Genomic DNA, 11,730 nt, shown 5'->3' with positions numbered 1-11,730 from the left:
AATCCCAGATTTGCAATTGATTGATTGTCCCGACTTGGGTCTCTCAGTGCAAAGAGGGTGGGCCAGACTAAGGGCAATTCATTAAAAACAGAACTCGATTAAATGTCTCTCCTGAGGCCCACCACCTGTGGAAGAGAAAAGAGACCGGGGCTATGAGGTTTGGATGTCTGTAGAAGGCGGGTGCCTCGGTGGTCCAATCCTCAGTAATAGAACTTGGCTTTTGAGACATGCAGTGTCACCTCTCTGGGAGAACAGGGGCCTGAGTTTGTGCAAGAGGTTGAGAGATACCAGGTAGTTATAGCTGGGCTCACCTCCACGCACAGTCTGGGCTCTGAATCTCGGTTCCGTTAGAGGGGTTAGACTCTACCTTTTTGGAATTTCACGTGGTGAGAGGTGGAAGGTCGAAGTGGACTTTCTTGTGAGTCCCCAGCTCAGTCACTAAGGTTTTGAGTAAAAAGAGACTAATTTCCCCCACCTTCAGGTGGGGAGTAGGTCTCTTGACTGTGGTTTCAGCCCAAGGTTCAAACAGCAGTGAAGAGTACCTGGTCTTCTTGATGACTTTCGAAGGGATGCAGTGCTCCCCCGCTTATCTGCATCTCATACTTACGGTTTTACGTGTTTGCTGATTTTTTTTTCAGTTGCATGACATTTCTGATTCATTAAAAAAACTTAAGACAACTCAAGACGCTTGTATGAGACTTTTGCAACTGAAGGAGGTGCTTCGTGTATCTCCGCTGTGAGCTACTCTCCCGCCTTTCTCTAGGACAAGAGGAAGAACACTGAGCTGAACATAATATGAAGGAGTCTGCTGGGAGGGTGAGGGCGGGTAGTGGCGAGGGTGAGGGCGGGTAGCGACATCCAACGCCGCTCGCGGCTTTAATTTATTGTTTCTTTTTATTCAGTTGCTTTAAAGGTGCTTAAAACCGGAAAAGCTGCAAAAAAGATATATATTTTTGAAAACTTTGATGACAGTGATCTTATTTCTGCACAAACAATCTTATAAGTAACATACATCCATGTTTTTCTGGGTATTTTTTTGTTTGTGACACAAACCTGCCATCTGGGGAGAGGGAGCCCTCTGAGGAGGCCGCTCGCCGAAGGCTCTGCGGATGTCGGTGGTCTGGACGCAGTTCTTTATCAAACGCCATGATGTTCCACTCCTGCCTACGGTTGCGAGCCTTCCTCACCTTCTTAACGTCACGTTGAAACGTGTTGCTCTCCACGCATCTCTTCTGTTCCTGAACATCAGAGAGTGAGGTAACGGCGGGTGAAAAGCATCCATCAGGGTGAATCAGAATGACAGTTCTCACCCTTTGCCTCCGCCTTTCTTTCCGCTTGTCTTCTGTGTCTTGAAGCATCTTCTCTTTCCACAAGTCAAAGAAGTAGGACGGGTCTGAGTAGAACTTCATGGCATCAATGGAGTCTTCTCTGTTTAAACATAAAAACAAAGGCAACTTTAGAGATTTTTGGCCCAAAACATTTTTATACACTGCAAAAACTGAACTTTAAGAAAGTAAAAATGGGCTTGTTTGGAGAAAATATGCCGTATTTTCTCATAATCATAGTTTTAGAAACATGTCTTAATGACATTTGTTTTCCTAACATAAATGCACATTTTTTTTCTTATTCCATTGACATATTTTTTTGAAAATCTACCAATGGGGTAAAACATTTCTCTGAAGTGCACCTGTAGGATGAGAGCGTGCTGAGAGGAGGAGGCCTGTCGCAGCTGTTGTACATGTCAGCCACGCAGCTGGGAGTGCTGCTTTTGGACAAAACCTGCTGGTTCTGGACCGCAGAGCTCCTGAACGCCTTCCTCATGTTTATGTCCTTCAGACACACTGAAACAGCAAAGAAAGAGGAGAGATGATTAAACGAAAGCAGCCTGGCCAGATGGGCCTTCCAGCCGGCTTACCTTCCTCCACGCCCGAGTCCAGCTGGGTGACTTTGACGGCCAAGCGGTCGATCCGGTCCTGCAGAGAGTTTGCTCGCACGTAAAATGTGTTGGCCTCGTTAAAAAGCTCTCCAAAAACATTTTCTGCCTGTTTACCTGTAAGCAAAGACAGGAAAAAGGGAAGGGATCTTTCATGAGAAACCCATTTCTGGATTATTGCTCTGGATTACACACTACTAACGTTAAGGGTTTGCTACAATAAAAGCTTAAATCCACTTAATGTGAAATCCGCCATTACTGCTGCCTGCATTTGTCTCTCTTGACCCTGCTGCTCTTCATCTTATCTGCAATTCGTTGGAAGCTTTACGATCAGCTTTAAGCCTCTGTTACTTCACTAAATCCACCACACACACATGCAGAGTAGAGACTTCCACTGGGGAAAATGGCTCCCTGCACTTGTTTTTGTTTATCCCAGACTTACCTGTGCAACCTTCACAACAACGCTTCTGCACTCCTAACACTCATGTCAGCGTGCCATATTCAAATAAATATCCTGTATTCACTTTTTTTTTTAAAAAATGAAGATTTCTCATGAATATCTCACAGCTGTCACCTCCTAATAGAGTGTGGACCAGATCTGCCCCCTACAGTGCCAGTGCTGTAACTCACAGCTGCTGCCTTTAGGGAAACATCTGGACCACATATCACTAACAACTGCTGAGCCGCACAAGTGAAATAAGGGGATTAGACCCCAAAGATGGGGTTATTTGCACTGCTTTCATGCTACATTTCACCACCTCCTGTATAGAGGAGTCATTTATCATTCATGAATTTAGCCTAATAACTCTTTGTAAGTGTATCTAAAAAAAATAAAAAAAAATAAAAGGATTTTTGTGGGTTTATGTACACTTTAGCTCATAATCACTTCTGTTTTTGTCTTGCTAATTTGAGGTAAGAGTGGTTTAAAGCATATTTGCATCAATAGACATAATTTCTAAGATAAACGGTCACAACAAATAAAATGTCAATCACAATTTGTGGCTTAGTAATTGGGTTGATTTGAATTCTTACTCAGACTGCTGAGTTGGCGAATGATGGCAGACAGTGTGTTGTTGGTCACACATTCCAGCTCATTCCCGATCCCGCCCGGCACAGGGCCTTGGCACAGGTGCCGAGGCTCGATGTTCCTCCTGACCAAAGGCATCTCGCATCAGAGAGACGCTACCGGCTGCAGAGCAGAGGACGCAGCTGCACACAATGCACCCTGCAAGGCAGAACGAGATGCATTTAACTTGATTTTAGTTTATGGTGGGAGGAAGCCGGAGTCCCCGGTGAAAACCCACGCATGCACGGGGAGAACATGCAAACTCCACACAGAAAGGTCCCAGCCGGGATTTGAACCGGGGCCTTCTCGCTGTGAGGCAAGAGCGCTAACCACTGCGCCACCGTGCAGCCATCAAGGTCTAAATGTTTTTTTCAATTTATTTCTCCAAGAAATTAGAAGTTTAAATGCCGCCACAAGTTTTAGATTTACACCAAAAAAAAGAGCAATTGTCATTAAGTTTACTTCAATTTCTCATAGAAATGAAACCAAATTTGCATTTTTTCCCTAAAGGATTTTTCCAGGACTGATTGCATCATCCAAACTCTATACTGGTCACCAATTGATCAAAGCTTGCAATTAAACCTAAGAAGTTTAAATCAAACTAAAAATATGAACCCCATTTTTTGCTATGTTGGTTTTATTTTAGAATGCTGCAGGTTGGTTTGAGATTTTATCCGACTGACTCAGTTTCTTAGTTTTGGTTCAGGTTGGTCCTCACTCTTTTGTTTTTCTGAGCAGGTTAGCTGCGGTTTCTCCTGGAGGGCTCCGCCCACTTACCTGTGGTTTTCTGTGGCGTGGCACACAAATGCCTGCACTTTAAGCAGCATATAAGTGTCTCTTTTTCATTCCTATTTGCTTTGCTGTACTGTGGTCAGTGTTTATCACACTGTTTTTTAGGGTATTTCAAACTTTAGTACTTTTTTGTTACCAAAGCACAACTTATTCACAGACTGTTTTGACATTTTTTTTTTTATTTCATGTGAACGGTCTACGTTCATTCTGTTTAATGAGACACCTGTCCTGACCCTCACCTGAACTCTTACTACAGCAGTCTGCTGGTTGCTGACACATCTCTTTAGAAATATTCACTGGTTTTATTTAACTCTATAAGTTGTTTTAGATGGAGACCCTGGATAAACCTTTTAAGTTTTTGTGTCTTCCTGCACTTAACAGCCTTTTAGTTGTTTTCTTGCTGTGTTTTAAATGTGCAAAAACAATAAATTCAACTAGAATAAATCACAGACCAGAACACTAAACCAGACTTGCAAACCAACCTTGTTAGAAGAACCATGTTGCTGATCTTTTGTGAAAACGTGGGTCCACAGAATTTTTTTTTTTTACCTTAATCTTGATGTCAAGAGTTAAAAGTTTCATTCTGTATGAAATTTGTTGGATTACATATTTTTGATCAAGTTGTCATGATTTTTTTGTTAAGAAATTGTGTCTACACATCACCTCCAGCTGCTGGATCAGCATCCAAAAGGCAACTGTTGCAGCAACAGATTTCCAGATTGATTTATTTTCTGAGGTGCATCAATGTAACTATTTATAAAACAAACAAACCAAAAATATATATTCATAGATGTTTCCTCATTTTTTTCAAATTGAGTTAAAAGAGTCTTTGAATACATTTTGCTGATAACTATATATGTCTTGGAAGTCCTTGAGTTTAATTCCATATTTGCTCAACTTGATACCTCCATTCATGGGTTACATAACAGCTCTACCTACCAGTCTCTCCGGAGGATCTTCACGTCCTGGATCTACATGTCTGCTGGTTTAGCTCCTGGTTTCATTCAGTCAGAGTTTAGGTGTTTCATCCAACTTCAGCTGTTCTTCTGCTGCATTGTGGGTGGAGGTGAATGCAGTCACCGTCCTCTCTGCGGAGCGTAATTCACTCTAAAAACAAATCCCCGGTCCAAATCACACCCTGAGCCATGAGGGGATTTACTCTGGCAGATTTACCCCTGTCATCCAATCACAGACCTCAGAGCCCGCCCTTTGACGACCACTACTTTATTCCAGGATGTGTTGTCTCTATAAAGTGGAAGTGATGTGCTGTTTACAGTGAAGCTGGAGTGGGAACGCACAACCTCATTGAATAGATCAAATTAAAACACAACTCTGACATAACTAAGTATAGAAAGACATTTGTTTAGCACTAAGAAATTACCTTTAAAACACGATATATTTTTCACTCATTACTTAGTTGTTCTTACCTGTGTTTTAACAGATCATTTACATGATGTAAACACAGATAATAATCCAAGCTGATTGATTATTACTGTGGTGACCCAGATTAATAATGAACTCTCTCACTCACACAATCACATAGATTATTCCTTTATCACAGATGGCGAATCTGGATTTTTTTTTTTTTTTTGGAGGGGGTGTAACCCAAATATGGAAGCTTACCATACTGTACATCATTAGTACATTATTCAGTTCAAAAATAATTTATTGCTACTTGTAAAATGATAAATAAACCATTTTAACCTGATATTTACTGGTCTTCAAAGTTAACTTCCAGACTTTTATTGTTTTCATTGTTACTGAACTTATTTTAAGCATAGCGGAAAAAAACAGCGAGCAATGTCAGAGCTATCAAAGCCGTTCAGCTCTCAGCCAGGTGCCAGCTCAGATGAGGAAAACAAAGAGGTACAAAGATCTATTTGTCTCCAAGTAGAAATATCTGGATTGGAGCCGAGAATGGAGACTTTGGGCCATCCATTGCAGTTGCTGCATCACAAACCTGAGCTTTATCAAACCGCTGGTTTTCATCTGCTTCTGATCCAACTCAATTTGAATAAATAAATGGTGGTTCACTGTCGCCACAGCATAACAGCACCCACTGTTTTGCATCAGTGATTTGGCAGAGTTTTTACGCCGGATGCCCTTCCTGACACAACCCTGTACTTGAGGGGCACAGGGACCCAGTTAGGCAGCAGCATCAAAGGTCTTGCTTAAGGACCCAATCTGGGTGGGGATCAGTGGACAACCCTGGAATCGAACCCAGGGCTCCTGGGTGCCAGTCCTTCACCTAGCCCACTGAACCACCCAGCCGCTTAATTTGAATACTCATAGCCTTCATCACAAAAAGGCCACAAGAACATGTTAAAAACACCAAAAACACTATTTTCATTAAACATTTTTTTTTTATACCTGTGCAATTATACTACACGTTTTTATAGCTTTTTTCTGTCTTTGCTCTTATTACTTATAAAAGAACTATTTTTTCTATTTTGACTTGCAAAACATGTTGCAAATACCCTTTATTTTTCTTTGTACTCAGCTCGTTTAGTGTGGAATAGTAATTGATAAGGATGTTGGGTATTTTTTTATTTGAGCTGTTTGTGATGGAGGATTCTGATGATGCATACATTTGTTTGACTTGGTCTTTTTCCTTCCTGCAGAGGGTTGAATTTTTTTTTTTAAATTCTTGTTGAAAACAAGTTTTTTGAAACTCAACTGTAAAAACATACATCAACTATCAAGGTTTGTCTTGTCAGATGCATTAGAGCAACATCAGTTAGGTTGCCATGACAACGTTTTACCTTCAGACAGATGCTGCCGTATCATACAGTTGAAGGCGCAGAAACTTTGAGGTAAGAACATCACTTTAACATCATTAGCTGTTATAAAACAATTCAAAAACGTAGTATAATTTGTTAGATTAACAATATTAAAATGTTTGGTTTGGGAACAAATTACCCATTTTCTCATTTTTAGACATGTACTGTTAGTAAAAAATAATCATGTGTTTTAAAATTGTGAAATTATTGTTATGAATTAGGAAAGGATTTAATATAAATTTAGTTGTAAATGTTTAGAATCAGCTCAATGAGTTGTTCCAGCAGAATTGATAAGAACCAGAACATATTTGCAGATCAGTTTTGCTTTTAAGAGGAAAAATAGAACAAAAAATTAATATTTATTAAAAAATGCTGTTTTTTTATGTGCATAGAGCAAACATGTCAAAAATACCAGCACAAAACCTGCCAGGTACAATAACGAAAAAGAAGAAGGAGGGAAAACCGTCCGGAAACCCCCAGCAATCTGACAAAAAAGAAGTTTGTTCAAAAGTGAAGCAGTTTCTACTTGAAGAAGGTAAGTGGAAACAGATAAAAAACATCACAACCTGTGTTAGTTTGACATGAAATCTGTTTGTTTTTAGAGGCCAGAGCCTCCAAGAAGAGGGAACTCTTATGTGTTGGCCGGATGATAGGAGAGCTGGAGGTAAATGAACAGTTTACTCAAACAAACTTAAGACATCTGCTGCATTTCATTCAGTGTCAGCACAGAAAGAACAGATTTACTGAAGATGAAATCAAAATATTACAGAAATAAGAGCTTTTTTAAGAGTTATAAAAATGAACATTTAGAGATGCCAAGTTGTGTTTATTGTAACAAAAGCATTAATCAATGATGAAAACATTATTTGTCCAGGATATAGCTAATCTTTACATAAAACAACCTAAAATATCCAATCCAGCATTGAACAAATACATGAATTGCTAAAGAGAAGAACTTTTTGTTCTGGATTTATTTCAAGCTACTTTACATCTGCAGTTTCCCAGCATCAACCATTAGAACACACTAAGAACAATATATCACTTAATTAAAAGTAAATCAAATCCTCAATATAGTTTTAGTAAAATACCACAAAGATAACTTTGATGGCATTAGTTTTGTGTTCCAACATTTCTATCATTTTCTATATTTCCTGATGTTCATTGGTTTCTACAATTTTACTTTTTTTTCATAATTTAGGATTCGTTAGAATCTTGTTCCACACTGACCGAGCATGATGACCATGTTACTGTGCTCAAAAAATCCAATTTGAGAAGATTTATCCACAATTTATTTTTAAGCTGGACTTTCCCTTTGAACAAATAGTTGATTTCCCTTTTCATCGGCTTATTTTAGCTTTATTCAAAAGCTAAAATTGAAATAGTTTTTCTGTCCTCTGTCACAATGATGAGTGTAATGAGTCCACAACTTGTTTTTTTTAACCTCTTTGTGGCTGTTTCTTACATTCTAACCTTATTTGTTGTTAACACGTTACTTAATTGGTGGATTTTTTACATTCTTGGTTCAAAGCCGTAATAGATTATGAGAAAAAATATTTATAAACTCTAAATGTTTTTGAGATTTAAAGTTTTAAAGATGATTCATTTGAGTCATAATTGCATGGATGTATAAAAAAAAGAAGACTTTTCTTCAAGCATCAGCTCTGATGTTTGATGATCAAATACATATTTTAATGATGATTTTAATTTCGTTCTTCCATTTTTAGATACTCATAAAGAACAAAAATGCAGACCTTCTGAAGCTCAGTGAGAAAGTTGAAAAGCTGCAAGGTGAAGTGAGTTTGCTGCAGAAAGTTAGAGACAAAGCAAAAACGACCACAGAGGAGCTCCCCGGAGAGTCGGAAGAGGACCTCAAGGAGGCCCAAACCATGTAAGCAGGAACACAATCTAAGAATTATTAGCTATTTATTTTATAAAGTTGTATTAAATGAAATGTTGTCTTGGTTGACAGATTAGAAAATGAAGCTCAACTCAGATGTGAGAACAGAGCTTTGAAGGAGGGACTTGTTAAAGAAATCAAGATGTTACAAAGGTTTGTTCTGTTATATAATTATTATGGACTTTACAATGAGCTGCTTTAAGGTCTCTGTTCTTTACAGTGAAGATGCTGGAACTGAGGAACTCTTGAGTAAATATAAGAAGTACAGGAACCTGATCTCCAGACTTTGTTCTCGGGAATGCCAGGAAGCTCAACGAGGAGACACTCGGGAGAATCAGGATGATCAGAACTCTGAGCTTGAGGAAACAGCGGTCTGTAAAAGTACGTATCGGTGCCTGTATAAATGTAAGATCTGAACATGTTTAAGTATAAGAACATTTATTTTCTTTTTAGATAATAAAATCGATTTTTTTAAAAAGAGCTAAAAAGCAGAGGAATTATGTTATATTTATTGAGATAATGACTTGAAAGCTCTTATTTTCTCTAACTGTTAAAGTGTGACCTTTCATATTTACATGAGGAAAAGTCAACTTGACATTTATTGGCTTAATTTTTACTAATTAAGACTATTTTCTCTCTCTTCAGAGTCACCATTTCTGATCTGGTAAGTGAAAATCGCAGCAAAAACAGTTTTAGCATGTTGCAGAAAGCCACTTTAAAAGCCCGTTTGCAGCACTGTGTTATTTCCGTCTTTGTCCAGGAAAAACTGCATTGATTCTGTCAGGGTGATGCTAAAGCTGGAGGAGCTGGAAGATCAGAACTTGTTTCTGATTGAAAGCTCAACAGAGAAGAACGACTTACTGGATCAAACTATCGAGCTCATCACCAAAGCAACGTGAGGACATAGTCACTCAAATTCAGAAACTGTGTTTAAGCTCGTTTTGGAGGATTTAATGATCACGTCTGTCTGTGTTAGTGAAGAAGAGGAGAGGACACAAACACTGAAAGTTGACAGCATGAAGAACAAATGTGCTATTGAAAGAAGAATTGTTGATATTGTCAAAAAGAAGGTTGATCAACACAATTCATCAGCAACTGTGGAGCAGGTAAGGGACACACTGGGCAGATTCTATTGGCTAATGAACATTTTTATTAAAACAGGCTAAATACTGATTTGTAATTTTACAACAACTTACAGGACATTTTGTTGGAGACTTTACGCAAAAAAGTGACTGAGGTGCATTCCTGCTTCGCGGACGCAGAGCTGAGCTCCACCAGCACTTTGGAGAAGCTGGCTTTCATTGAAAACCACATGACTAAGCTGCTTCAAGACCTGGAGAAGATCCCAAAAGATGAGGTCAAGTCTCTGTGGCAGATCAAGGAGAAAGAGAAGAGAAGCAGGTCCATTCCACACACTGTGGACCACCAAATGTGGAAATGTTGGCTATTTGTGTACAGCCATAACCTTTGGTTTTTATTGTCCTTACAAAACAACAATATATTTCTCAATGTATATTTACATTTATTAGTATATTGAAATATATTGAAATACTCCAACTATTACCATTTTCTTGTATTGAAATACACAGATCCATATATTGTGATATATTGCTCTATGTACTGAAATATGCTATATAATATATATATACATTAAAAAATAGGTTGAACATTTATATTTATTACAATTTATTCAGAATATATGGGCAAATGACTGATATATTTCTTAATGTATTAATATATATTAATATATCTACATATATTTTCCAGTATGTTGCAATATATTTTTGTTCTGTGTTTGTTTTTCATGTGATTTGGATATTATTGTGTTCTCCGTTTTAATTTTGTCTCATCCCCCATAGTTTATTTAAAGTTTTAAGTGACCCAGTTGCCGATTAACCTAATATTTTTCTTGGTTCGTCACATAATTCCTGCCTATTCCTTTAAATGTTACATTTAAATTGACATCTTTTAAAAAATTCAGCAATAAAAAACAAAATATTATACGACAATATTTGTTATACAATATACACATTTGTAGGTGGGTGATTTTTCTCTCCATTTCTGTGGTTTTCTAGATGGCGGGAGGAGAAACTGCGACTGGAGACGGAGAAACGCGAGGAAAAAATGAGGAGGCACGCCGAACTGGCCATGAAAGAGCCCAAGAAAATTGTGAGCCACTTTTCATCTTACTGCATTTATATACACAAGTATGCAAACACTTTCTGCCATAGACTCAACTTCTATGCCTTAACTCATACTGTACTGCACAAGTTAAGCAGTTTCTTGTTTTTTCAATCAGCTTTCCCTTAATTATGTTAATTTCCTTCTTATTCAAGACTGGGCGGAAGCTCATGCAGAGATTCATGCCTGTTGTCAAGCCGAAGACTAAAGTCATCGATGAGGTCACCCAGGAGCCTGAAGATGACCTCTATAAAGACCTGTTCTCTGAGAGCACTTGATTAAAAAGTCCTATAAAAAGTTGATCCACTTTATGCAAAAATTCGATTAAAAGGAATAATTTCCATTTATTTTACAGTTTTTTTTTAAGACTAAATCACATTGAATTTTAAGTATTCCAAGTAAGTATTTAAGTATTTTTCAACATTTTTGGGTTTCTAAATCACCCTTTTATCACATTACACCCACCTGTGTCCTGTTCCTATAATGAAAACCCTGGACTGTTTTTTACCTTTATAGCATTTAACCCAAAAGCAAAGCATCATTTTGTGGGGCCCCTTTTACATTTTAGACAGTATCATAATCTCTCAGACAGCTCAGAAGTATTAACCTCAATATGGCGCTTACACTAACCATTATCATGATTATTAACCCTGCTGGAGTCACCTAATCACTGCACAGTGGCAGTAACATCGACACCTTTCTCTTCCATTACACACTAAGTACCCATACTCTGATATTTGTCCTTCTATTATGGCTTTTTTGTGCCATTTTTAAACAGACAGCAAAAGGCTTCTCTACAATTAGCTAACATCATTATTGGTGCTTTTTGTTTGTTTTTCAGACATTGTTGCGTTGAATCCAACTACACTATACCCTTTTATATAACATTATTTATTATTAATTTCATATTGTATTTACTGTTTTCATATTAACCACATTAATGTAAAATCTTTTTTGTTCCAATGATAACCTCATATTGGAGATTGGAGTTTTTTTATGTGAAAAGGTGATATTAACTTTAAAAAGTGAGTTTCTAAATTTAATAAAAGAAGGTGTATGCACATGTAACTTAGAAATTACA

At 37.9% G+C, this 11,730-nt stretch overlaps 2 protein-coding genes across 3 annotated transcripts in view; one reads left to right on the top strand and one right to left on the bottom strand.

Moving 5' to 3' along the window:
- The window catches only part of wasf3a (WASP family member 3a), a 13,105-nt gene extending 8,066 nt beyond the window's left edge, over positions 1-5,039 (bottom strand). Inside the window, exons 1-5 of one of the 2 annotated variants that reach the window (XM_036215288.1) lie at positions 2,966-5,039; positions 1,916-2,050; positions 1,688-1,841; positions 1,311-1,428; positions 1,054-1,238 (exon numbers count right to left, since the gene is read on the bottom strand). In XM_036215288.1, coding sequence (XP_036071181.1) covers positions 1,054-1,238; positions 1,311-1,428; positions 1,688-1,841; positions 1,916-2,050; positions 2,966-3,098 — 725 coding nt within the window. In that variant the 5' untranslated portion in view covers positions 3,099-5,039. Of the gene's footprint in view, positions 1-1,053; positions 1,429-1,687; positions 1,842-1,915; positions 2,051-2,965 lie in introns of both variants that reach the window. The other variant, XM_036215287.1, reaches the window with a different exon arrangement.
- A 1,375-nt stretch (positions 5,040-6,414) lies between these two features.
- On the top strand, positions 6,415-10,951 carry LOC112139075 (coiled-coil domain-containing protein 38). The gene is made up of 12 exons (XM_024261774.2): positions 6,415-6,604; positions 6,964-7,106; positions 7,174-7,235; positions 8,296-8,459; positions 8,541-8,621; positions 8,689-8,849; positions 9,114-9,132; positions 9,229-9,363; positions 9,445-9,574; positions 9,667-9,869; positions 10,544-10,637; positions 10,805-10,951. The coding sequence occupies exons 1-12, from the start codon at positions 6,564-6,566 to the stop codon at positions 10,925-10,927; spliced, it is 1,356 nt and encodes a 451-aa protein (XP_024117542.1). The 5' UTR covers positions 6,415-6,563; the 3' UTR covers positions 10,928-10,951.
- The last annotated feature ends 779 nt before the right edge of the window (positions 10,952-11,730 follow it).

The sequence above is a fragment of the Oryzias melastigma genome, linkage group LG14 (assembly GCF_002922805.2).
Source record: "Oryzias melastigma strain HK-1 linkage group LG14, ASM292280v2, whole genome shotgun sequence".
Taxonomy (NCBI): domain Eukaryota; kingdom Metazoa; phylum Chordata; class Actinopteri; order Beloniformes; family Adrianichthyidae; genus Oryzias; species Oryzias melastigma.
Note: the sequence above shows the minus strand (reverse complement) of the source record. Positions and strands in the feature narration are given on the sequence as shown.